General features: G+C 40.5%; 2 protein-coding genes across 12 annotated transcripts in view; one reads left to right on the top strand and one right to left on the bottom strand.

Annotated features, from left to right (window-relative positions):
- On the bottom strand, window positions 1–22,628 carry PIGM (phosphatidylinositol glycan anchor biosynthesis class M). 5 transcript variants are annotated; one of them, XM_066178863.1, is made up of 6 exons: window positions 18,678–22,628; window positions 11,640–11,763; window positions 10,319–10,359; window positions 4,627–4,900; window positions 1,012–1,087; window positions 1–574 (listed from the first exon to the last, which is right to left on the bottom strand). In XM_066178863.1, exon 1 carries the CDS (start codon window positions 22,580–22,582, stop codon window positions 21,329–21,331), a length of 1,254 nt encoding a protein of 417 aa, XP_066034960.1. In that variant the 5' UTR covers window positions 22,583–22,628; the 3' UTR covers window positions 1–574; window positions 1,012–1,087; window positions 4,627–4,900; window positions 10,319–10,359; window positions 11,640–11,763; window positions 18,678–21,328. The 5 variants fall into 5 exon arrangements, with proteins under 5 accessions (XP_066034960.1, XP_066034962.1, XP_066034961.1 ...); XM_066178865.1 differs by having other exon boundaries at window positions 4,835–4,900; XM_066178864.1 differs by lacking the exon at window positions 1,012–1,087.
- A 2,980-nt stretch (window positions 22,629–25,608) lies between these two features.
- Window positions 25,609–27,406, top strand: part of RGS7 (regulator of G protein signaling 7) — a 257,025-nt gene continuing 255,227 nt past the window's right edge. For 5 of the 7 annotated variants that reach the window (XM_066178861.1, XM_066178854.1, XM_066178856.1 and 2 more), the window contains exon 1: window positions 25,615–25,702. The gene's annotated coding sequence lies outside the window, so the exon portion shown is untranslated. Of the gene's footprint in view, window positions 25,703–26,447; window positions 26,474–27,406 lie in introns of all 7 variants that reach the window. The other 2 variants (XM_066178855.1, XM_066178857.1) reach the window with 2 other exon arrangements.

The raw sequence follows: 27,406 nt of genomic DNA, 5'->3' as shown, positions 1-27,406 counted from the left end.
CTACAGAAAAACAAATTCTGCCCTGTCTAAACTAGAGGGTGAAGAATGCCATCAATATGGGTAGGTGCTTGATGAAATCCATGGGTTCAGCTTTTTGGGGGTGTGAGCCCCCTATTAATTGGTTAGGCTAACTGAATTAAATTAGATGAATAATAAAATACAAGTGTCAGGATAAGGAATAACATTTCATTATCAAAATCATACAGATCACAGTCTTGCTTTCTTATTAGAGATATGCTTTTTCTTCTATTTAACTCAACCAGAGTGATCTTTGCCAAGGCTATATTGTATCAAACACTGTCATATTCATAATTTTGGCTCATGAACAATAATTCCTCAGGGAAATCTTTCTTGGTCACCACTTTGCTTGCATAGATATGCAACTTAAATGTTGATGATCTTTTCTTGCCATTACCTTTATTCTTGTTCAGAGTAGAAAAGCATGCAAATGTCAGAGACATAAAACCATTTCCAAACAAGAAGCTAAGCAGTGAGCATTGTTCAGGGTCTGCTGGTTTCCTTCTGCAATGTCTTCCACCTCACAGTAAAGTCTCTCACAAATGGAGGGCTGCTCCTGGAGATATCATGCATAGGAAGAGGAAGGCTTCAGTTAGCGATGGGGTAGGGATAAAAGTAACCAACTGACATAATGCAATATGTATTTCTAAAATGCTGAGGAGGTCTAGTTCATGTTCTTATGCTTGAAGATTCCTGTCTGTTGACACTTTGCTATTTGTACTATGCTAAAATCACTCTATCACTAGTAAACATATCAAACATTGCATGGGGGTGAGGTCTGACATTGTTTTGTATAATCTTTAAAGGTGAATTGTGCAGTTCTTCAGTATTTCTCTTTTGAGATCATGGCTTCCATGCCGTGCTTACAGGCTACATAATCCATCACACTGTATTGTTTCATGGACTGAAAAAGAGCATGTAATTGAATAAATACTCTCGGACAAAGATTTGTGTCCATCAGCATGTATTTAAAATTACACAGTAAGCCTCTACCTGTGCAGGGGAGTCCACCAGTGTTGACACCCTGCTTGCTCTTCTGGCCAGCTCTGACCATAGGCCAGAGGAGCACCTTTGAATAAGGAAGATAGAAAAACTTAAGAAAAGGGCTGAAGCACAGACTGACAATAATTTTTTTATTCTTGTGTCATCTTCAGCAGCCTGATCAATTTATATTTACATGAGTTGACTTTAAATTTTGTCCCTGGAGTAACAACCTTAATGAAGAAGCCTTCATGAAGAAAGAGCTGCCTTGTGTCCAAGAGTTAACATGATGATAGGCTCCCAGGATGTCCCTTGTGCTGGGACTGGGCCCTCCCAGACAGTGACTCCTACAGTGCAACATGTGCAGTGTTGACATCACCAGCCACCTTATCCCTCCCCCAGCATCTAATTTAGGGTACCTTGCAGCTCCAACACAGAAACACTGCACTCCCCACTCCTGTATTGACAGAAGGGCAAGATCATGAAGGGGCAAGAAAGCCAGTATTATTTGGAAACACCTTCAGATTTCTCCCTTAATTCAGCTGTTCTGGGACCCCTGAACCAGTGTGCATAAAGGCCACCAGCACCTAAGTCAGGAGGCTTACTTGCTGCTTTCCTCGAAAACATTGACACAGCTGAAAACCTGTTCCCTTCTCCCTTAATCCTGCCTTCCCCTTTCTTTTCTGGTTCAGTGTTAGGGAATCAAAATGCCAGGCAGAATATTCAGCAGCTAATAGGTACAAGGATGAGCAAAATAAAATAACTAGGATCAGTGGGAGCAAGCTAACCTTATTCTGTCAGGAAAGATGTGAGTAGATGTATTAGTAGACAAAATAATGTTTGCTTTTGGATTAGGTGTACTGCCCTGAACTCACTGCAGTCATTTAGGTGAAAAACAATGTAAAAGTTAAAAAAGAGGCTAATGACAGAAAGGAGGTTTTGTTTTTCTCCAGGGCAAACTAGAAAATTCATACATACCTTCCTATAACTTATTCTGTAAGTTCTATAACTTCCCTTCTGTAACTGGGAGAACATCCAAATGGAAATGTTTTCATGGCAAGTATAATAAAAAAGTGGCTACTACCTAAGTTTCATAAGACGCCTCTGGGTATCAGTGGAGATCAATCAATAAAAATTACTTGTTCAAAGAAAAGTCCTAAATTAATTAGATCGTTCTACTGGATGTCTGTCATCCTTAATTTAAAAAGTAAACGCCCCAAGATGTCATGGCTAAAAAGTGGGAACCACACAAAAATTTCACTATGCAACAAAATAACTTGGGATGCATTCTATGAGGTCAATAAAAATGACCTCATTAATCTCCTTCTGAAGCAAATACATATTTCAGCTATCAAACTGATAGACATCTCTAGTTCTGTTGGATCAGAAAGGATGTTTACTTTCCTACCTGCATCTGGCCTCCTACATCAGACAAGACAGATGACTACAGTGTATAAGCTTTTTCCCACACAGTCTCTGAAACAGATTGAGATCTCTAGACAGTGATGCACATTGGGAACCAGAGGAGCTGCCCAACAGATGGCTTGGGAGACTTCAAGTCAGTTCTCAAAAGCAGTTTAGGAATTAAGGAGCTGATGGGACTTGTGTTTATTTGAGAAATGGAATTTTAAAATTTCCTGGATTACCACACTGCTTCCAAATGTTGGCCTCAAACCTAATTCTATTGAGGATACAGGGTGAGCTAAGAATATTCAGTGGAACTGTGTGGGTATAAAACCATTTCCAGTTTTTACAGCTATTTAGGTTACTGGGGAAGGTGCTGTATGTCTGACTGTTCGACTTGTACATAGAGCTCATGGATCTCAAGTCAAGTACAATATTTTGAGGTCAGAGCTGCTGAACCAGATAAGCAGAAGGATTTGGTGACAGGCAAAGCCTGTAAAGACATTGCAAATCAAGCTAATTTGGTAAAAAATGCAGAGAGGTTTTAGAAGAAAATCTTCAGAAATTTTCAGGAGTTTTCAGATTGCTCTGAAAAAGCATTGGCTGGAATGCTGACTGCTTTTATTTGGAATTTTATTTCCATGCACAGGAAGACCAGAAAACCAGATGAGAAGATTAAAAGGCAAACTCTGAGGGGAAAAAAGGTAGGATACATCTGAACCAAAGCAAAACATCTAAACCAAAATGCTGACAGCAGTTCGCTGTGTTTGAACTGGGGACAGAGTAAATGTGACCCACAGTCACTTGACATGAATAAAAAGAATCTCCTAGACATACTTTTTAAAAAAATATCTTTTTGTCCTGGAAAGTATGTAAGGTTTATCACTAAACAGGAATGGTGTCAGACTAACAACTCAGACAATTTTCAGAAAATACCTCAGTGAGGACAGTCCCTTCCTGGTGGGGAGCAACACCATGCCAGAGGTATCCACAGAAACATTACCAAGGTCAACACACAAACATGCTCAGAAATGCCACATGGCAGCAGCACCATACTGCTGAACATGCCTGCAGGGGAATGATGCTGAGGACACACTGCTGGGGAGTTGTGGCTGTTCCTCAGAGGAACAGGCAGCTTTGCTAGGCTTTTATTCTGGGGATGCTTGAGGAAGGGATGGTGATGCTGCTGGGGATGGAGAGTAAGTCCTGAGTTCATGTGGCAGAGGCTATATAGGTCCAGAATTGGATGGGTCCTTTGTAGCATTATCTGGCTTATCCTCTCATCCAGGAAATGAAGCACTTTAATTTCCAGAAGAATTTGTGCCTACAGCAAAGAACCTTGCTTAGAGGTTGACCTCACATTAATAAAAAAAACTCTGGAGGACACAACGATAGGTAGCCTGAAGTCTTATCAGCAAGAAGCTTCCTTGAATCACAGTAAACTCATCATTCTGTAAATTATAACACATTAAAGAAACACAACCCCCTCACTTTTATAATTTTATCATTTTTCTACTACTTTGAATCCAAGTAATAAAAATAAGTGCAAGGATTTTTCACATGCCATTACTGCAGGTGATACTGGGTCTGTTTGAAAACAGTTTGTCCTGGGTTGTAGTATAGGATGTGCACAAAGTATTCTATCACCATCTTCATGAATTGTTGAATCCAGGTGGGGCAGTGTTTTCCCAGACCCCCTCCCTCTGGGCCATTATCTTCTGTTAATGGCCCATCAAATGCCTTGCCCATGGCTCATAGATAACTCCCTCCAGGAGCTATCTCAGTTTAATGGGCCATCAAGGACCCCCTGCATGACTCATCATCCCATTGTGAGATGTTCCGCTCAGGGGAGGAACCAAGCATTCTCACCTGGATATAATCTGGGGGTTTGGGACAGTACAGCCAGCCCTTTCCCACTGGATTCCCAGAGGAACAGAGCTACCAGACCTTTCTACAGGATCACTACTTCAGGAAGACCACCTCATCTGGACTGCTTCCATCACTCTGCTCAGGTTGTATTCTGACTCTGTCAGTGGTCTTTTGTATTATTGCATCTATTTTATTTTACTTTCTTTCCTTTCTTCCTATTAAATTGTATCTCTGACTTGGAGCCTCTCATTTGTTTTGCTTTCAAACCACTACACAGTTACATCTGTTTCTAATTTACACTTAAGCTCTTTTATACAGTGTAGAGGGGCCTTAAAGGGTGTCATTTATACTTACACACACTTCATAGGCCCTTTACATTGCCAGTGTACCAACAAAGCCATGGCAGCCTCCATGAAAGAGAAAATTGGGCATGGTTCCTTTAAAACTGAACTTCATGGCAGATCTGCAGCCAGCACTGAGAGGTGGAAGGGCACCTGGGCAGTTGAGGATTAGGAGTACTGTGTACAGAAGTGTCCATGAAGCTTTTTCCTTCAGCACAAACCTGGTCTTCTCTTTCCCTCTCCTCCTCTCCTGTTCATGCATCTGTTGCAGCACAGAGATCTCACAGCTAAGTAAAAGAAAGAGGGGAGGGAAAATGATTTTATCATGATGATTTCATGTGATCCCCTGAGTAGGTAAAAATAAAGTTGTTAAACTGGTGACCATGCATGAATCTCACAGAAGTGACAGCACCAACTCCTCTGTGCTTTTCTTATATAGCAGAGCTAAAAATAGGCAATATGATATTGGCATGAGATTTTATAAGACTGTCTGTGTTTCCCTGATGACAAAGAAATGACCGGGCACCACCCATGCCAGTGCCAGATCAGGATATGGCATGGAAGAAATTACATCAAGAACAACAAGAAATGATAGGGAGCCTTGCAACAAAATCTTTTGAGGAGATTTCATTGGGGAGAGCAGGAGACTGAGTGGTTAGTGTGAGGCTAGGAGCAGCAGGAGACAGGATGCAATCAGTGTTCTATAATGGGAGCAGGCATGCCCTCTTCTTCCTCCCCTTCTTCCCCTCCATATGACAGCCAAGCTATTTTTTAAAAAAATCTCAGTCCTGAATCTGATATCCAAGAGACTACTCTGGTTTCAACGTCAATGACTATACTCTGACAACACTAATGATCGCTCTCACTATCTTGCCTTTCTTCCGCTTCCTCACAACACTCCAAACATATCTTGAGACATATTTTTTCTTCTGGTTTCACTCTAGAATCAAAATCTCTGCATTCATCAACAAACAGAATTATCACATTCTGGCCAATGCCAGTGAGAATAAAAACGTGAACAAGATCTGTGTAACCTCGGTGTAAAATTAGTTTTCAACAAACACTTCAGTAGTATGAGGACTGAGAGAGGTAGTAAAAACCTCTCACAGTCAAGAAAGAAATGGGCTCTGTCTGAGCAGAATTACTACATCTCTGCACCCTTTTTGACTTCAGAAGAGTTTCACAAGTTGGGCTGGGAGAAGTTATGACCCAAGCAGACTTTCCATAAGTGAAATCTGCTAACAGAAGTGTCTAATAGATCGATCATGCAAAAGCACTTCATGATTGCTATTGCTTTTCTAGCCCACAGTTATGAGTAATTTCTCATTTCCTTCCTCATTTCTTCCACAGGATGTTACAAGGCAGAGCAGATTGCCAAGAGAGCAAATGAAGGGATGGCACCAAAAGCAGCTGTCAAGTTTGGATTCTTAGACAGGAACAGTCTGATCACCAGCAAAGTCCAGAGAAATATTAGACTGAGTCATTTTCTCAAGCACCATGGGGAACAGAAAAAGGGAGAGTGATAGTAGTGAGGGAAATTATTTTACTGCCTGTTTAATTTTGCTGTACATGGACATCTTTAATTTGGAGTTGAGTTTTTCATGCAGATAACATAAAGAAGTCTAATGTGATAAATATGAATCAGATATTTCCCAAATGCTCAAAGGATACTGTTCAATTTGAGATGACCATGCACCATGACAAAGCTGTAACTATCTTTTGTAGTTTGAATGCACAGGTAACTCAAAAGGAGAGTTATTCCCAAGCCACATTAAGGCATGGGCATACAAAGACTCAAGCAGCCAGTTCATTATGGAAATTTTGCTACTTGGGTCAGGACTGCCTTCCTAATTTATTTCTGTGAGCTTCACCTGTATGATTTGGTAATTTCTTTCAGCTTTCACCTTTGATATCTGTTTTGTATTTCTGAAGGGTATCAAGAGATCAGTGTGGTCTCATGGTTGCTGTTGTATTTCAAAAGGGCCTCAAGAGATCTGTGTGCCATGGTAACTTGCACACAGTTAAGTACAGACAAAAGAGACACTTTCAGTGATCTTTCTAACAGCAATATAAGTTGTTTCAATGCTGGTATGATACCAAGCATGTGGAGTGGCAACTTTCCAGTTTTTGTAGGAGCTGGCAACTAGTATATCTCCTTAATAGAACAGCAACATATTTCTCTTTCAGATTTGCTGTTTCTAAATGTCACTCTTGTATTGTTGATTTATAGAGATCTTTTCTTGCCAGACCCAACCAGAGCAGTAGATATCTATGAAATAGATATTTTATACTCCAAAAATAATGCTTTTTGCCTTGATTGAATCAAAAATTATGGGAAAGTATTGTAAAATTTGTCTCCTTTAGGCCATTTCATAAAGTAAATCAAATGGTTGGATCTCTTTGAAAGACAAATCTTCTAATTTTATACACAACATTGCACAGCGCACTGAAGAATAAGGATGAATGGTTGCTAATTTACAAACACTCTTGACCATATATTTAATTCCTTGAAGAGATTGTCATTTCACTACCTAATATGATAAATTTGAATGAATAATGCATCTGTACTGTTCACTGAAAGGTATGTTCAGATTTCTCTTCTAATATTTCACTTGAACACTCTAATACCCTCCAAACCTACGTAAAGTGGGAAAAAAATCTAAGAATAAAACTACTTCAAATAAGATTTTAATTGGACAGAGCCAGGAAAGACAGTCACTCAGCAGACTTACCCCTATTATCTCTCATGAAGAAAGAGACAGAATTTGATGGTCACTCTTAAAAAATCAGTATTTGAGGGGCAAAGTTCCAGTTTAGAGAAAAGCAATATTGTGGTTTCTGCATATGCAACACAGAAGAGGCCCCCAGTATTGGTACAAACGTAAAGAGTTTTGGAATCTTCCCAGGCTCCTGGGCTGCAGGTAAGATACCTCCTGGGCTGCATGAGTCACTGTGGCCAGTGTCACCCAATTTGCACTGGGCTGTGCTATAAAAAACCCCCAGTTCTCCGCTTGGCTTGTTCAGCTAAAATAGCTGCCAGTGGTGCTCAGCAGATTTGTAGCTTTCATGATCTTTCAGGTCTCAGTTGACCTGACAGCTTCACCTTTGCCCCAACACTATCTCTTTTGCCAGAGCTGCTGCAGTTTCATCACGTTTGTTTGCCCTGCCCACTCGTGGGGTTTCAGCTCCTCAGGTTCAGAACAGAAAGCTGAGTTTGTTGCAGTTAAGAGTTCTGCTGTCTCCTAAATTGACCTATGTGGAAAATGGAGGAAAAAATATCCCATAATGCAGGTATAAAGACTAAGCCATGGGAATTGCAACAGCATCATAACTTTGCTGCCTTGATAGAAACATGCCCAGCAGGGCTGTTAGGACACTTGTAAGATTGCTTTGTCCTACAGGTACAACAGTCCTGCACAAATGCAATTTGGTCATTCACAGACAGATACCATCCTCATGCACTGACAGATTGGGCTGTAGTTTGAGATTATCTTGTTTGAAATGAACTCATTACAAAAAATCCTTTAGATAAAGATTTTTCTTTTCCCATCAAGGAAAGCTGATTTTTTTTTTCTGTATTGAAGAAGAGGTTTGAATTTTCCAGAGAAGAATCATGTGGAAATGGCTGTGAAGTTGCTCAGCTTGGCTCAATTGTCTTGGAATGTTTCGGACATCAACTACTTGTTTTAATGCACTGTGTGCCCATTCTGTGCACAGCAGCCTTGAGTGCAAGCAGAGAAAATGGCCACTTAGACATTTGTGCCCTCAGACTTTGTTCCACAGACAGAGATCTTGTCCACAACTGGACCTGACTTCTTTCCAAGCAAATGAAAGGGAGAAGGCAGGGGCCCCTCTCATGATGTGACCTGTCATTTGTGTCCAACACGCTGAAGTGGATTTCTACTTTCTACAGAATATCTACATTGAAAGATTAGAATATGAGGCTTTCATTGAATGACTGTGTGGTAAATAGACCAAATATTTATTGCAGTGTATTAAATGGCTTTATAAGGCCAGAAAAATATTTTTACAGGTATTATGTCTTTTAGCCACAATTCAGACTGCTGAACAATTCTTGGATGAAATTCTGTAGGTATTATTGAAGTTTTGCAATAAGTGATTGAATTTAAGGGAAGCAGAATGGTTTCTGAGGCCTAAAGATGATTAATTTACACGCAGAGCTTAGTCCAAGTAAAAGGTTGAATTTAAAGATGTAAACAGGTTAATTGCCAGTGTGACATAAATCCATACACAATTAACAGATATAATGTTTTAGGATGTACTTGTGGAAAATAAGTATGTTTTCAGAAAAGCAGCAATACAGAGTAGCAGTGAATATCTTTCCACTCTGGTGCACTATGATGCTATTTTAATTTCCTGCAGTTTTTTAATCAAGTTCAACTGCATTATCTACACTAACTATTTGTGAGTGTTTGATTAAACTTATAAATAGACCATCAGAAAATCAAATTACGGGATATAATGGTAAACACAACAAAATTGAAAAGATGAAGGACCTTTTAGAATGAATAAGAATACATTGTAGTGGATGAAGTAAAAATAGAAGTGAAAACAAGGAATTGATAGAACTCCTCCTCAGAGGCACTTGATTACCATTTCTCCTTCTAAATGGCTGCTGAGTAAAAAGGCTCAAATGGTGGGTTTGCCGTAACAAAGGTCTGTTTATTTTTCGTTGTATTTTGGTTAGTTTTAATACTTGTAATCAAATTTATTCTGGCAATAACAAAGTATTCAATGTGCTTTTTCAGATGGGAACCTCTATCCCTTGTTAGCTTTTGTGGTTCTGGGGCCAACTGGCAACAGAAGCAGTGACATTACCACTGTTTCATTGCAGTCAGAAAGGGGAGTTAGGAACTAATAAAATGTTGATCCATCCCCAGTTCTTGTGACAAACTACTATTTACTATCTGTGCACATTTTGAGTAGAACACCCAACTAGGAAGTAATGAAAAATCTCCAATATGTTAATAAGAAGTATCTCTGTAATTAAATTAAATGAAAAGAAATGTAGCAGCTTGTCAGAAGATTGTCAGAAACAGACTGGATCCGATGTTTTTTTTTTTAGTCCAGAGGGGTAAAAAAAAAAGAATTTTAAAAAAGATTGAAAAATTGTTTCCTTTTCTGTGTTTGATGTTTTTCTTTCTTTTTTTCTTGCATAATTTTTGTTCATGTCAAATGGCCAATCCAGGAAAGCCTAATCCAAAACAGAAAAGGAAACATCAGAAAACATATTTTGTTTCAAGAAGGAAAAAAAAGGAATTGAGAATTTTGACTGGTGATTGTCAGAATTACTGTGACTACTATCAATTTCACTTTTTTTTTTGTTTTATTTTGGTTTTTTAAATGGATGAAAATCTCTGCCATATTTTCTGCTTAATTATTCTGGTAATAGATATTCAAATGGAAACACATATTGTCAAAATGTAACCACTGGAGTTTCCTTGACCCAGTTGCAATTGGTCTATATTGAATTGCCACATTCCTGCTGCTGAGAGAAAGGAAGTTTCCCTTCACACTGAGACACAGCAAAAACATCCTGACAAAGCTCCAATGTATTTACATTCTGTGATGCAAACCAGCACACAGTAGAGGGGGGACAGCTGGGGGAACTCACTTCCCTACTGCTCTGAACTAAATTACAGGTGATGGCATGCTTTAACAGCTTCACTGAGGTTTGCTCTCACCTTGTCATGGAATTCCTGGTCATGGTAGCTTGTTCTGCAGCCTTTAATAGGAGACAAACCACAAATACAGCATTTATCATGTGTTTTGAGTGATAACCTATGTTGCTATCAATTCTTTCTCATCTGCTCTAGCAACATAAAAGGCATTTTAGTGGCTGTAATACTTTTGGAAGGTGTTTGGTCAGAAGTCTGGGTTCTCACAGGTCTCAGGAAGGTTTGCACATTACACATGTTAATGGTAAGTCCCTAAAGATAGAAGGATCACCTCTTGTGAAAAGGGGTAGTTCACTTTTCTGGTGCATCAAACTGTGACTTGTCAATACTGCACAAAAACATGTTTAATTTATCACAAGGATCTTACTATATATTTTTTGTGTTTGTTTGGGAAATAAATGCACATATTATTTGTATAAACTACTGAAAACCTACCAGATTAAAATTACCTGATGTCCCATGCAACTGACTGATACTTATGATCTAGGTGTGACAGCTTCTAGATACCAACCTCTTTGCCATCTGATCTCCCAGAAAAGTAAAAAAACCCTTGCATTTGCTTTGAAAACAGCTATGTCATACGACAGCATAGTACCTATTTAAATTCTGATGGCTGAAGCATATCCTTTAGTTTTCATGGGTCATGCTTTGCAGATATCTGTCATTGGAATAACATCTGTAATACTCATGTAAAAGTGTATCTTTTTTTTTTTTTTCAATATTCTGATCCTCCTCTTTTCTAACAGATACCTTTTTCTTATTCATTCACCAAACACACATAAGATTATATGTTCTCATGAATATAATTGACCTTCATACTGCTAAACACTATGCAGGTTTAGTGACTAATGTATCATGATTCCTTTGTAAAGTGTTTTGATTTGGCCTGCAGTCAGAGCACTGGAAATAATTCTAGCACGTTAGTTTGATGAGAAGTAATTGTGTTAGTTTTAGCAATTGTGTCAGTTTTTAAAAATACACTTTAATTTAGGTCCAAGTAATGCTCAAATTTCAAGCAGCTCAGTCCCCAGCTGACACCTTCTTAGACAGAATGCCAGCAACTAATCAACACTAAAGATCAAATTGTAATTTTCCAGACTGCTAAAACAATATGGCTTTAGTCTTGATGAATTGTATCAAAAATATTTTGCATGAACTGTAAATTGTCTGAAATGCATCTGTAAGAAAACTTCTCTTTCTGCATAGGCATAGTGAAAGACAAAAGCATGTGAGTGTGAAGCAAGGAGAAAAAAGTGCATCAAATCTCAGCCTTAACTAGTGGCTTTAAAGAAGGCATTTCCAAACATCTTGTAGCAACACTGTTTACCTTTGATGTCTCTGGCTGGCTTCTAACCTCCATGTCAAAAACAGGTCGAGGTAGCTCTCAGAAGTGCAGAAAAATCTCTGCTCCCGTTGTGATGGCACCCATGCTCAGTCAAGAGGTAGGCTGCCTGCAGGCAAATGACAGAAAATGTGCTAGTGTGAGAATAATCAAAAACAAATCTGGTTTAGACAAAAGCAGAAACATTCCCAACAGTAATCTATTCCAGATTGCAAGGAAGTGTTCAACAGCTTTCTTTGAATTCTCAGGGGATCGCTGTAAAATCAGAACCAACAAATGACAGAGAAACAGAGGGTTAACATTAGCTGCCAGGTTCAAAGACCTCAGGATCCCATCTACATGGAGTTGGATGTAAGACACAGAACTTAGCTGGGAGTGGTGTCACAGTGAAGAATTGCTTTAGTGGCTGTGGTCAAGCAGTTAATATATAAGCAGTTCTGAGCTATACAACATACAGTGAAGTTTCTTTTAATTCTTACATTCAAAACACTGGGAACACAAGCAAGTTCTTTTTGTCCAAAGTCACATTTCAATGGTATGCTAGGCTGCTCTCACAGGGAAGTGATAGGGAGCAGGAAGTTAAAATGTGACTGCTGCTTTCCCTGTGAGCCAGCAGATGCCATGCTGAGGTTAGCCAGAGGGAAGGAGTGCAACAAGGCACATACACAATACAAGAAGAAATGTCTCTGAGGAGCCTGGACCTACCAAAGACAGCTGCCACAAGCCCAGGTGTGACCAGACATCCAGTCTCTCCAGCACAATAGCTGTTTTCAGCCTGGCTTGATCTCCTGAGATAAAACAATTCTTCAGCATGGGTCAATCCAGGCCAGGCATCTTTAGCTGTGCTTGGAATGCTGCTTTTTCCTCTTTACCTAAATTATATTTTAGATGGCAAATCTGCCAAACTCTTTTAACTGTATGCCTTGTACACTGCAATAGTCTGTAGAAAGGGTTTACTTTCTTGACAAAAAATCACTTATTTTCTTCAGCCAAAACTACACGCTAAGCTAATCATCCTAGAGAGCAGTACATACCATTCCACAGCTAAAGGTAAACTACTGTTAAAGCAGAAAACGATTTCAGCTATGGGATGGATCTTAATTTTATTTTGCAATGACACAAGTCATCATTAGTACAGGTAACTGAAGTTGTGCCAAATTATTTGTTTCTCCCTCACAGTCCCTGACTTTTTTTGAAAGCTGTTGTTTCCTTTTGGGAGAGAAGGTGACGAAGCTCCAGGGGTTTGGTGTGCTTGAATTAACCTGGCCTAATCACCTGTCTCAATATACCTGTTTTTTAATTACCTGGCCAGCTAAAACCACTTCTTTTTGATCAGACAGGTCTGTTTTGTCAACTTTAATTTCCCTTTTCTCCCCTTCTCACCAATCAATCTGTTACTACCTGCTAGCTGTCATCTGTGAAATACCAGTGAAACAAGATGCAGTTGTGATCTACCAGCCCACTCTAGTAGCATCTGCTCTGGAAGAAAAGAGCAAGCAGATACTCAGGCCCAGAACTGAGGATTTATCTGACACACAGCTTGGTGTGCCAGTTAAAGGGCCCAGCCAAGTAATGGAGCACATTTGGTGATGGGAGTGCTCTGCTGGGGTCACTTGTGTGGTTAAGAATTTATGAATAACCATCATGGTTCAGACCCGTATCCTTCTCCCATTGTGGCCAACAACAGATGCAGAGGAAAACCAGACAGAGGTGAGATTTGCCTAGAAATATTCCTCTAGTTCACCATGACTTGCAGCTTGTTGAATTCCCAAGACCAGAGAACATGGTTTTGGTATTTAACAGTCCATGACATATTTTTCTATGTATTTGCATCAGTTGTTCCACAGCCATGAAATTTAGCATCCTCAGCATCCTGTGTCTCCAACATTATGAGAAGATTTATTCCCCATTTTTGTTAGTAATTAATCTGCAAAGGCCAAATTGTCTTTTGGGGAGAGCTAAGAACACCCCTTCCTTCTAGGAGTTCAATCCACACAAATCTACCCCTCCACTCTCAGGCCTGACTGACATGTCCCTGTAAACAAAAAGGGGCCTCTTCCTATATCCTTAGAAGATGTTTATCTAGTCAAGTGGGCATCAAGTCCCTGAATTTGCTGCTGCAGTATTATAAATGAGAATATATATGGTTATATAGGGTATATATCTCTCTTTAAGATATGCACAGATTTATGAGAAGATATATACAGTGATAAAGTACAGATTAAGGCAACATCTGGGTACCTTAAGAACTGCAGAGAAATCACTTCTGGGCATGCTAAGGGGGAAGTTGCAATTGTGCATTCCCACCACTGATATGGCCTCCAGCAGTCAGCAAGCACTTGTTCAGGAAGCCTACAAGGCTGATGCAAATGTAGAGCTCCCTGTAACTGCTTCTGGCACAGCACATCCAGTCTAGACTTCAATTTGGTAGTCTGTGCCTCTTTTCACAAAAGCTTTGGAGAAAGATCCATTTCACCTGTATATGAATGCAGAACTGTAATTTGCCTTCATAGTGCTGCACAACTAGTAAAGTAACTTTTTTTCTTGGATAACAGCATAATATATTTTTATAAATATAGAGAAACAGTTCCTGAGCCATTATCTGTCACATCTGAGGTAGCTATTTATACCAGCTGCAGAGCTGTCTGCTGTTTCATTTTCCCAATACATTTTCAATATAAATTTCCAATCCAATCTAAGAAGACCAGTAATAATAAAATCTTATTTAATTATGGTATCAGCTCACTATAATTTTTCTAAATTATTTTCCTAAATGGTCTAGCTTTTTACCATGAATTCTATTATCTGCTTCCAGATTTTCATTTAGCTTCAGCAGTAGTTCACCCTCTCCTAAAAATGCAATGCTGGAATACACATGAGAGCCTAACATATCCCACAAAAGAAGTTTAAATATATGCAAAAAAAAAATAAATTGAATATTTTGTAATCAAAATGTCTTTCGTTAAGTGTTTACAGTTTACTGTCAGTCAGACTTATAATTGTTTCAAACAAGACTGCAATCACTTATGGCAGTGTGTTACAGAAATAGATTAGGAGAGATCGTGGCTCAAATAAGGTGTCAATTAAATGTATCAAGTGATGACAACTGGCAAAGGCAAACAGCTCAGCAAGCTGCAATCACTTCTTAATGATAAATTAGTGACAGAGGCATGACAACAGTCAAGGTCTCTGGGACCTCACTTTTTGCCCTTGTTTCTTGATCACTTTGCTCCATCCTGCATGTGTAAATTTTGGTCCTGGACAAGCAGTATTCCTTTCCAGTGAGCAAACAACGTTTAGTTCACTTTGAACAACAAACTTTCTTATACTTAATCAGCCAGTTTATTAGAGCATGAAGGAAAATTGGTCATGAGTTCAGTTCCTGTACTGCTGGAATTAAAAAGCTGGCTGATGCCAGCACTAAAGCTGGAAGTGCTAATGGTAATTAAAATCTATTTTCAAATACATCTGACAGTTTTAAGGTGAAGTACTTGTTATTCATGTGAATTTCCAGACTGTGTATAAAAAAATGTGTTACTTCCTTCATGAAGGTGTCAGCTGTGGGAACAACACAATTAGTTATTAATTAATTATTAATTCTCTCTGATATAGCATTTTTTTCTTTTTTAGTGAGTATATGGCTGTATGTGTCCTCCAAGGTCTTTGGGTAAGGAAAGCTTGAAACTAAAATTTACAAGCATTTCTATTTTTAGTTACTCTGTTTTACACACACACACATATGCACGTATATATCCCAGAAAGATATGACAAAATAGTGCTAACATTGAAGCTGATATAAATTATCAGTAGCTTTATTATCATTTGACAAAAGTCCATGTAGCCCAACCAGTCAATTTTCTCTCAGATGCATTAGGGTAAAATACTTCATACTAACAAAGTATGTAACACCTAGCTCAAATGGGACTCTGTTCTTCCAAAAGGTAATCTTAATTATTCAACATATTCACACTATGCAGGGTGGAAAACAAGGGGAGGGTAATCATACTTTGTTTTCCACTTCATTTTCTAAGGCTGCTTCCTGGCTAATTCAATCTATTGGATCAGTAGGAGGGACATGGGACAGATTAAAAAAATGTTGACTGTCAGATCACCAGGGGATTTGAATTAATGTTCTTCTGCACAGAGTGGAAGCATATGGGACACAGAGTGCAGTCCTCCTTGGAAAATTACTGTCAAAACAGTACTATCTCAATTAACACAGCTGCTGACTTGTGAAGCAGGCATCAGGTTTTACTTGAGTTAACCTTCAAAAAGCAGTTTCAGAGTAACTGCTTAGTAATAACCTCTGGCTACACCAACAATATTGCCTAATAATAGCTTATGCAAGTCACACCTGTACAACTCCACAACTGCTACCGTAGCATGTAACATTCTATAGACCCTAAGATAATGTGAAGGAAGGAAAGTTATATTCATCCACCCTGACAATTGCTATCAAGATCCCATTTTCCTCCTGTAAAATGGGAAAGCACTTTTGATCGAATACCCTCCATATAAACAATAGGAATTTCAATAGTATGGGCTTTCTGCTCAATTTGCCTTCATTTCAGCTGATTTCCAAGGCTGAAGTTGTCTTTGTAGCTAATCAGATACAGACATTTCTTTTCAACATTTCTCCCACAGATGTTCTAGCTGGCTTCCCCACCAATTTCCATGCAAAACAGGGAGGATTTCTTTATGTGCAAGCTACGAAATGTTTTATCTGAAAAGATCATTAAGGTCTGAAAGTTAAGCTCTAAGAATAGTAAGAGACTGCAGCTAAAGTTTTATCTACACATGAAGTAAGACTGCAGCCCAGTAAGTGCCCTCTTCTGCAGAAGCCCCTACCCCTCTCAGCATGCACCAGAAAGGGGTCATGAAGAATTCTGCTCAAAGTACTATCAACTTACACCATTAAAAAAATGACAAATTTTGGTCTTCTTCATCGTACTAAAGAAAAAGAGACATTCCAGCTATTAATAATGCATGCAACAGTTGCATGAATTTATTGCAACGATTTATTAGTGTCTCAAAAGAAATATAATTTTAAAAATCCTCAAAATGATGGTAGTGTATCAAGAGAAACTTTTATCTTTCTGATACTTTCACTAGTACAATATGTAGGTCTCTAACCTCTTTCGTCATGCATAAAGATTGAAACAAGTCTCTGACACAAATGTGACCAGTGCAGATTTTTTTAACATCAGGATACTGGTGGAATGTGCATCTTAAAATACGTAATTAGTTGGTTCTTTATTGTGTCTATTACACCTCAAGATCCCTGCAGCATATGATTTTATTTTCCATATGCATCAAAATTATGTAATGCATTTTTGGAGTCACTAGAAATTCTGAGTGCTAAATATAAGAAATATCTAAGGAACCTGTTTTACAGAGGGTAGCTCTGAAAAATGTTATTCAAAGGTGTACTGACTGGGATTTTTCTTTTTGCATCCTTATGTGCAGCTAAATGTTTGGGCTTGTGAGCAGAGTGCACATAAATATGCACTGAAGCAAGAAAATTGCTTGAGTGGTTGGGTTTCAGTCTGAGTAAAGGGTTTGTCCTAAATTCAGGGTAATCCTATTCCATAAAGCTGCTATCACTGGGACATGCATTCTGCAGCTGTCTTTGGCAAACATATGAGGAATACCTCATATATCTTGAGGTTCCCTGTGTTCGCTATATATTTCTGCAGCCCTTTTGAAGTAGATGACTCATTCTTCTCAGATAAAAAAAGCAAACCATTTGCTCATCATTTACTCTCTTTTAACATTTGCTTTCTCTATACAATGTTGTGAAAAATGCTGGAATTTCCCCATGCCAATGTAAAAGACTTATGGTTTCTTTGAAAAAGTCAACTGATGAGCTCAGTTTAGCAAACCTAATTGCTTTCTTTACTATTACAGGAGTCAATGCAATGCAAGTAACACACACACACAAAAAACTTACTTATACAAGGACAAAGTACATTGTATCATAGATGGCAATTCAGCATCCTCACACAAAAAATGAATGAAATATTTATTATTATATCTTTGCTAACCCTGCTTTTTTAATAATTGCATTTATAAACTTTAAATCATTGTTAAATGCTGAGCTTTGCCTGAAGTCACCTGAGAATCCATTTATCAGCCTTTGGACAATAGGCTACAGTATAAAAATCAAGGCAAAAATGTTACTTTTCTTGATTCTTCTTTTCCCTTTCTCTTTCACCTCTTGCACTGTGCTGAAGGGCTGGTTTCAGTGCAATGTGAAAATTTTCTGCAGATGAGACACATTTCAATGGGTATTTCAGCCTTTTAGCAAAGTAGTCAGTGTTACAGTTTTGCAACCCATGGTAAGAAGGAAACACTAACTTTCACACACTTCAGTGCCTAATTACCAGAGGATAAATGGGCACAAAGTTATTAAGCAAAAGAATTTGAACAGCATCAAAAGCAATAAATGTTCCATAGGAAATGAATTTGGTACATTTTAAGGGCATTGTAACTATTCACCATAACTTGCTCAAGAACTGTAACTTATTTGGTACTCCATTAAATTATTTTAATCCTTTTCTTAATGAATAAAGTTATTCAATTCCATTCAACTATGGAGTCATTTTTTTAAAAGCAATTTGCAAGATCTAAACCCTCAAGTATCCTTTTGTTTGCCTCCTTCAGTTCATTTCTCTTATCCAGCTTTTTATGAGTCACTTGAATTACTTCTGAATCGCAAACACATTTGGGTGATTCAGAAAACAACTGTAAAAAGAGGGACTCATGCTGGATTATTAAAATGACAACTGTAAATCTAGGTTTTTTAAAAAGCCTTTTTATAACCTGCTTATGCATGGCTTTCTCAAATCATCACTGCAGGACTGGTACTGACCTGCAAAGGGAAGGTACCCTTCAGCTCCTGTTGCTGCTTCAGAATTTGTATTCTGAAAAATGATGCCAAATTGCTGCAAATTTTGCCTTTTCAAAATGATTTAACAATTAACAAGTCAAGAATGTATTTTTTATAAGGAAATTACTTCTTACCTAAAAATATTACAATTCTGTCATGAACATAGTGACTTAAAACGCAGGGTTTTGTGGAAGGTTTTTGAGGTTAGAAATGCTTTTTCGCTTGTGTCTGCTTTCTTTGCCAACAGGAAAGGAAAAACAGAGGTGTGGAAATGTCTGCAAACAGCATAAGTAGGTCTGTTGAAGCGATACAGAACATTGCTCTGGGGGAAGAAAACACACTTTTTGCAACAGAAAAATGTGTAACACATAATGGAAGATCAGCTGCAAAGGAAAATGAGCCATTGCCTGGACATCAGGATGGGGTGAGCAGAAGTATTGGACAGAAGAGCCTCTTCAGTCTTCTGTTGAAGCTGCATATAACAAAGTCTCTGCCTTGGAGAATAAAGCCACACGGGATGATTTTGCTTCACACACTCACAGCACAGACAAAATGTCTTGCTGATTAATATACAACTGTGTGCAAGCGGCTTATTGCCACCATTTTTTTGACTGATACACCTCTAGTGGAAGATGTAGACAATAAAACTTTTTTTTATCCTAGACAAAGAAGGCAATCAGTGCCATGTCTGCCCCCAAAAAACTAAGTCAGTAAGAAGAATATCCATTGCCTTATCCAATTTCTGGATTTACAAAGAGGCTGTCAGGATTTTCACAGTCACAGAAGGCAAGTGAGAAGGCAGATGGCAGAGAAAAGCTTTCCAGTGGGGGAGCAGAAACACCCCCCAGTACTCTGACCATGGAAATCACAGGGAAATCATCCTTCTAACACATCAGAATGTCTAAATTGGGCCAGAGTGGTATAAGGACATGGTCACACCTCCTGAAAACATGCCCCTTGGCTCTGGGCTGTGGGGGCTCAGGGGTTTCCTCTCCTTTCATGTAACGACCTCAGTGGGGCTGAGAAGCAATGGGAAAAGTTCACAGGTCAACATACTGTAATTCCATCTCACAAGGTAGCACTACAACCAGGAAAGGAAACCCTGTATGTGAGGTAGCTGGAAGTCACTGCAGTCCTGAGGAGAAGAGGGCTGCCTCAGGAGACACCAGAGTTCAGAGGCAGCATGGCAAATCCACTTGACCATACCCTTTCCCAGCGACACCACGAGGAATTCCACCAAGTGGTTGAAGCTACTTTGCCTCGAAGCCCTGCTGTGTTACACACTAGGGGTTTCAATTTCGCACTGGATGTAACTAAAAGGTGAGGCAAACATGAAAATTCTTCTATTTGGCATATGCATATTTAAAGCAGATTTTACTAAAATGCTTTGTCAGTTTCCACGTCTGTCAAAAGCTGTGTACATCAGGCCTCTTATAGGATATTCTTCAGAGTATTGATTCCAAAATGGCTCTGCTCTCCTCTCACTATCACCTGGCATTCAATTCCAAATCTTCCTGTGTCTCCTATGGGAATAAATGTGTTTTGACAAGTTGTTGAGATTCCTATTTCAAAATTTCCCTTTTCTTCTGGCAACTGCTCAATACCCTCAACTCCTTTCACTTTTTCATTTCTTTTTAGTAGCAGAGCAACAGAACCACTGAGAAACAACATTCCCTTCCAGTTCCTGTTTTGGTATAAACTCTAGTGCTTTTGGGACACGGGTGCCATTCTAACTGCACTTTGACTCTGCATTTGCTACTACTAACACCCACAATAACCATATATTAACTGAAATTCAAGGCAGTGGCCTCTTTTCTAGAACCTGGCAGGAAAAAACAAATATTTAAGCTTTATACATCTCTGTGATGCAAGACAGGTGAGGTAGATGGAAAAATCTTCCTCCATGGCAAGGGGAATAAACCTATACTAAAATTCAAACAGAACAGAATATGCAAAAAAAAAAAAAAAAAAAAAAAAAAAAAAAAAAAAAAGTGAAAGAGTGGCATATCTGAATTCTAAAATACATTAAAAGTCTCAAAAAGTTAATGACATAAAGACCAAGTACAGGCCACAAACAGTGCATAGCTAAAATGTTACTGTAAAAACAAAAGAAAAAAATAAACCCCACTGTAAATGTTGAGTGATTGCCTTGCTAAACACCCCACTGACCTACTGGAATGTACAAAACTGTCCAACTCCAATTTTATAATCAAACTCCACCTTTATAATCTACTGTATTATTCAAAGGCCAAAGTGCTCAACAAGCAGACTAACACTGAGAATGAGAAAAAAGGTGACAGGGCTACTCCATCAGGGAATATGAGCAGGAACTGAGGGAGGCCAGGGGCCAAAGAGCAGGGCACAGTCCCACTGTCTCTGGAGACAGTAGGTGAAGACAGTCAGTGCAGATGGGTAGAGCCCATTCATCAGAGCCCCAAACACAGTCAAGTGATGAACTGGTCCAGGGTACTTCCAGGGATTCTAGTCAGGAGGAGCATGAGGACAGAGCTGGAGGTAGTGCTGGAGAGAGGGAGGCAACACCCTCTTTCAAGAAGTTTCAAGACCCACACAGAAGACAGGAACACCTGCTGACACTGCTCAGGGCAGGACTGGGGCTGCTCAGGGTAACTGAGGCCAACCAGTGCTCTCACGGCCCTGAAACAGTAACACTTACAAACAATATGCACTAGTACGACATAGGCGCACTTTTGTTAAATGAAGTGCTGGTGATACATGATGCCTGATCAAGAACAGTAGGGCTGTTTCTGGATTTTGGTCAGTTCTATTACCGTTGTTTAAGTTTTTTTGCAACTTGTGCTTCTTTTTGATAATGTGAAATAATCTGAACAATTATGAGGCTATTAATTAAAAGGAAAAGCAAGCCTGCCAACCATATAAATAAGAAAGTGTTATATCCTTTGAACTCCAGAAAGTATGCAGGAGTAAGCCACAGGCCTTGTCCAATGAACCACAGAAAGAGAAGCAGCACGCCCCGATGCCAGGACATCTTAATGCTAGGCATTACGAGGGGCAAAAGGCAGAGATACCAGACAAAGTACTGGGATGTGCACACTTTGTTAAAAGTCACAAAAATAGCGGTGTGTAGGAAGCAACTGAAGGCAAGGTCTCTGTAGAACGCTATGGACACAACCAGGAGCAAAAGCAGCTGGGGAAGGAAAGCTGCGAGCCCAAGGGCAAAACTCCATTTGCTCTCTGCCGTCAAGTACAACATGTAGAAATAGGGAGAGAAGTTATGACGGATATCCCTCCTAGTCAGGTGATAGAGGTAGGCATGCTCCAAAAACTCCCAGCCATAGAGGTGATAAAAAGTTACGGTCAAGGCAGCCAGCACTGATCCGGCAACTGTTCCAAAGAGTAGCACGTCGCGGTTCAGCATCTTTACAAAAAGGCGCCAGAGGCGCGCCATAAACGTGAACTTTGCCGTTTTGTCGCCCGGCGCATCCAGCGCGCCGCCGCCGCGGCCCGGCCTGGAGCGCAGGCGGAGCGCTATGGGCAGCGCGTAGGTCAGGGGGTATATTTTCATGTGCACGGCCAGCCCGTAGCACACGGCGGCCTTGCCCACGCTGCCCGCCTCCACCCAGTACAAGGTGGCGAGCACCAGCAGCGCCACCAGCGCCTCCGCGTTGCCCCGGCTGGACACGGCCATGGGCAGGGGGTTGAGGAGCCAGGCGGCGGCGCAGCAGCCACAGGCGCGGCGGGCGGCGACCCCCCGGCGCCGCAGGGCCCGGTAGGCGACGACGGCAGCCGCCAGGTCCCCGGCCACGAAGAGCAGCTTCCCGAAGGCCTCGGTGAGGAACACGTTGGGCGTCAGGAGCCAGGCCAGGAGCGGCGTGTAGCGGTACGTGGCCCGCCGGTAGGGCGAGCGCCCCATGGTCACCAGCCGCGCCGCGTCCGTGAACACCCGGTAGTCGATGTCGGTGTAGCGCACCCGCATGGCGCGGTCCTGATGCAGTCCGTACAGCACCAGCGCCAGCCTCGCCAGCAGCCCCGCGAGCAGGGCCGCGCCCACCCCCGCCATCCGTTCCTCGCGGGGTGGGGGAGTGCGGGAGCGCGGACACGCGGGGCTCGGGAGTTCCCGGCGCGGAAGGGGCGCGGACGCTCGGTGCGGCTTCCGCCGGTGCGCGCGCCGAAGAGGCGGCCCCGCGCCTGCGCGCCACGCGCCTGCGCCGTGCCCGGGCGGGGCCGCCCCGCTGTCTCCGGCCCGGCGGGGAGCGGGGCGGGCGGGGCCGGGGCGCTGTGGGGCCGGGGCGCTGTGGGGGTGCGGCCCCTGAGGGACGTCGGCGGCCGCGCCTCTGCTGCGGGCCGGGAGCCTGACGGGGCAGGGGCGCCCGTGTCCGGGGGAGCTGCGGGGCATCGCCGCCCGCGCTGCCGCTGGCACAGCCGCTGCCCATTGCCCCCTCACCCTGCCGGGAGGCGTCGGGCTCCACGGGCAGAGAGGCGGCAAATGCAGTAGTAGTTAAGTAAGAAGGAGGAGGAAAAACAGCATCTGTTATTTAGGTTCCGCAAATGGCTGTGTTTTGCCTAGATGTATGAGCTCTCTTTAGAGCACTTAGGTGAGCTTCCTGCCGCAGCAGATTTCTCATTTAATTACATCAGAAACAGTATCGTGAAAATTGGAGCTTAGAGAGAGTTACTTGCAACAAAGGAATTCATTCCACTCTATTTCGAGGGCCTTTCTTGTATGCTTTTCAGATAGTTTTCCTGTCTGGATATTTGCCATCGCACGCTTGAATCGTGGCTGATTGAAAAACAGGCGTTTATTACTTCTCACAATTGCGGGTTTCATATTAGAGCTTAGAAGGGATTTTCTTAGAGATGCTTTAGTCATCAAAAATATGCATTTGCTTGTTTAGTAGTTAATTGCAACCACACTCTTTGCTGAACGGTTTCATTTGGGAACATTTTGGGAGCTGTAGCCTTGCTGGCTCACATCACTTACAGAAAATAAGCTGCTTTTTCTCAGTTCTGGGGACATTCATCAAAGAACTGGGAATCTTTTGCATTTGGCAGAGGCACCTTGGAGGGTGGCCTAACTGGTAGGATGTTCAGGGAACAAAAGATATTTTTGTTTGTGTGCACGCAGCTATTAATTTTTATCTGTTAAGGCTGTTCTGTGTATAACAGTACAGTGGGGTTCAGTCTGAGGTATCCAATGGGAGAAGCATCGTAACTAACGAACCTGGAGAGTCGGTTTTTTCTCTCTCAGACACTTGCATATTTTTTACTAAACTGGACATCTTCAATAGGAAATCTCAAGGGAATTCTCCATTAACTCACCATATGATATTGTTAAGTCCTAAAACTGATTGTTAGGATGTTTCTGGGAGACGGAATGAGGGTGGGTGTTGATCCTTGGTAAATTGTTTACTCACTACTCCTGTTCTACTTTAGAACAGGAAAGACTGGTAACATTTTATTTTCTTCCCTCTTTTATGTATACTGTACTGTAATGGTTGGGATGCTTCTAAAAATGCTTCCATCACCATATCCATTGTTGTGCCCAAGCTTTTCTCTGGAAAAGCTAGGAGATACATAATGAATAAAATCACTGGGACTGAAATAACTTGGAAGTATATATGTAGATAGTACTAATATTTTGGTTTGGAAAGGTTTGCAAAGAGCTATTCTTGCTCTCTGCCAACTTTCTCCCAAGATTGTTTGCTGTTTTGTTACCTTCCTGGATGGAACATGTTTTATTATTTCAGACCCTTTGAGGAAGCTGTTCATAGTCAGATCAGAACACATTGCGGTTTATTTGCTGAAGTGTCCAAGTTTAATGATATTGGTGAAATAATATGAGTTTAATAAACTAACTGAGGAGTATGCTGGTGTCTCATGGTTTTCTTGTCTGTTTCTGACAGTCTGTTTTCAGACAAATCTTTTATTCTTATCTGAAGTTAACAGAAGTTGTTAAGCTGTCAGTAGTGACTGTTTATCAGGATTCTAAAGAGGAAGAAAGTAGGTAATTTAATTCTAAAGGGTCATGAAGTAAATAAAACAGAAAATCTGCCAATAAGCTGTTGTATATACTGTGACTGTATGACACTGCCTGAGCTGGAAAAAGAATTGATTTTCCTTATCAATAATTTGGCAACTTCAAAATATGCTTGAAGCTCTTCATAGAATTAAGATTTGGCTCAAAAATGCATTTGGCTTCAGATTAGATACCAGCTTGCTTAACATGATTTGTCATGTACTGTAGACTTTAATGCAGGAAGGAGGGCAGTCTTATTAAAGTTATAAATCTGATGTTCCTGTAAAAAGATGCTTTTATTTATATAAGTCACCAGGAGCCACTTTTAGAAAATGCTGGGAGATAAAAACTAATAGGACTGCTGGGACTGAAGCTGATTGATTCCAGTGCGCATGAATGTACAGACAGGATGAAGAAAAGTGTGGAATTGCCATGACATAAATAGGAATACATATATACATGTATATTCACTTGGGTATAAAGATTTTATTTCTCTACCTGGCAGCCATCATTTTGTTTACATGGTCTCAAAGATGGACCATGTTATGAGGTCCACGCTTGGAAGTGGCTGAGGTAATTTCCAAATGTGCTTTTATTGCCTACTTGTGATGGGGGATTATAAACCTGAACTCAAATATTAACTTCTCGCTTCACCTTCTGTAATGGACACTACTTGAGCAGCACCAGGACATATATTCCATAAACTCATACAAACTGCCACTACTTAGGAGTTACATGGCAGTGGTAGCATTAAAAGGACACTGAACTCGGGGCCTTTTTATGCCAAGTGTTCTGAAGTCTAATGGAGGTTTTAACCATCTGAAAACCAAGATACAACTGGAGGGTAGCAGCTGGAGTGAAGAAGACAGTGCCGTGCCGGTTACTACTCAGCCAGGGGCAATCCTCACATTTGGTCAGGTGTAGGAGAAGGGAACACAGGTGACCTTGCCCCTGTATATAAGTAGCAGCTGTGTTAATTACCCAATACAGCCTCACCTGTGATGAGTCACAGCTGTATCCAATAAGGGTAAGTGTGATAAAAGGGAGTGGCATAGCTGGTGGGGGGGAGGGGGGAAGTTATAAAGGAGTGTGAGCCTTGAGGCAGAGGGAAGGTGAGCATCATGAAGGAGAAGGATCCTGGGGAGAGAGAATCACTGCTGTGAGGTCAGTCTGGGTCTGCAGTTAGAGCCTGTTAGTGGAACCTGCAGCCACAATCCAGCTGGGTAAAAGCCTGCATCCAGAGTCTGCAAACCAATACCTGCAGTCATAGTTTAACCGGAAGTAACCAGCAGTCAGAGGCTGCAAGGGAAACTTGCTGCAGCAGAGTCAGTGCATAGTTGGAGTCAGAATGGCTGAGCTGTAAAGAGGAATAAATCAGGACCCTTTTCATGCTGTGATAAACAAAAAGTCTTAGTCTCAGCTCATTTCTACCCTCTAATGAGAGGGCTGCTACAACAGTCAGGTTCTTGCCTTTCAGCAGTTTGCTATCTGCACTAAGGTGGAAATTTACATTTTGAGAAAGGTTAAGCTGAGGCTGTTGCTATCAACAAAGATGAACATATGGCTGAATCCTTGATGTGATGGGTGCAGTAGGGTTATTGGAGAGACTAACAGATTAAATCTGAGAACTTTGAGGAGGATAAAGAGGCTAGTGAATGTTGATGATTAGGAGATGATTCTGTTGAAGTAACATAAGGGAGGTGTTGTGACTGGTTGCAGTGCAAAGAAAGATAATAGGTGCTGAGTTGTGATGGTGAGAACCTTACTAAGATTCAGGCATATGCTAGGCCTAGGGGGCTAGACAAGCTGGAATATCTGAAAAATTATGGAAAAAGAGCAGTAAAAGCCTTTGTAGGAGGAAGAGAGTTGGAGGGTACTTCCATGTGCTGTATTTTACATCATTCTACAGAGACCTCAGGGTGAGACATTTCTCATGTAAGTGTCCTCTCATAATCTGTTTGTTAATGGCTAGCTATACTTTCAGACTTTGTTGTTATGAGATAGAATTTGATCATAAGGATTGTACATTTTTCTGTAAGTTGTCCTACTGTATGTATGCAGTGACACAAGTCTATATGTATAAAAGGTGGTAAGAAAGTTGGGTATTAAAAGAAGTAAGGAAGACACTGGGCAATAGCTGGTATTTGGTTTCAGACTTCTGAAAGGGCAGACTGCTGTGCTGTAATGTATTAGAGTTCCCTTTTAAATCTCTTGGGTTTTGAACTCAGAACCTTTTCTTACATGAGAAGTACTCCAGCCTAATGTATTTTAAACTGACAGTAGGTTTTTGATAATATGATAAGTACAATCTGTTTCTTGCAGAACATGAAATTCTGTCAAAAAAGTGACTAACACTTTTCTTAGCTATTTTGGTCTTGATAAAATAAATTGATTTTGCAAGTGGGATTGATGCCTTTCAAATATTTGTGGTGTGTTGAATTTCAGATATTATTAGCAAAAGAGAAATATAGTTAAGATTATATAAGATTATGTAGGGAAGTGTTTGTTTCTGCTTTAATACTGGAATGAGTATTAGGAGATATTATTATTAAGAGAGATATTATCTCTTCTTTATGAGAGAGTGCTGGCCCTTTGTTTCCTTAAGCTTTTTCTGTTACTGTGTATTCTTAAAACTGCCTAATAGATCTATACCCTTACTCTCATATTGTTATATAAATGTGGCTATCTGAAGAATGCGATTGGAGTTGTAAAGGAATTCTTTTCTTTTCACCATATTATGATTTTGCACAGTATGCTTTCAAGTGGTATTGGTGGAGTTCTCTGCTTGCAATGATTATGCTGCTTCTATGTCAGTGTATTAGGTAAAATTCTATCCCTTCAGGGAAAATAAGTACTGGATAAAAATTA

The sequence above is a fragment of the Chamaea fasciata genome, unplaced genomic scaffold (genome assembly GCF_029207755.1).
Source record: "Chamaea fasciata isolate MVZ Bird 193981 ecotype frontalis unplaced genomic scaffold, bChaFas1.0.hap1 SCAF_3, whole genome shotgun sequence".
NCBI lineage: Eukaryota > Metazoa > Chordata > Aves > Passeriformes > Sylviidae > Chamaea > Chamaea fasciata.
The sequence above is the reverse complement of the archived record's forward strand: the minus strand, read 5'-3'. Positions and strand labels throughout refer to the sequence as shown.

Coding starts and splice junctions, on each gene's coding strand:
- PIGM (XM_066178863.1), bottom strand. CDS start 22,582: ATGGCGGGGGTGGGCGCGGCCCTGCTCGCGGGGCTGCTGGCGAGGCTG.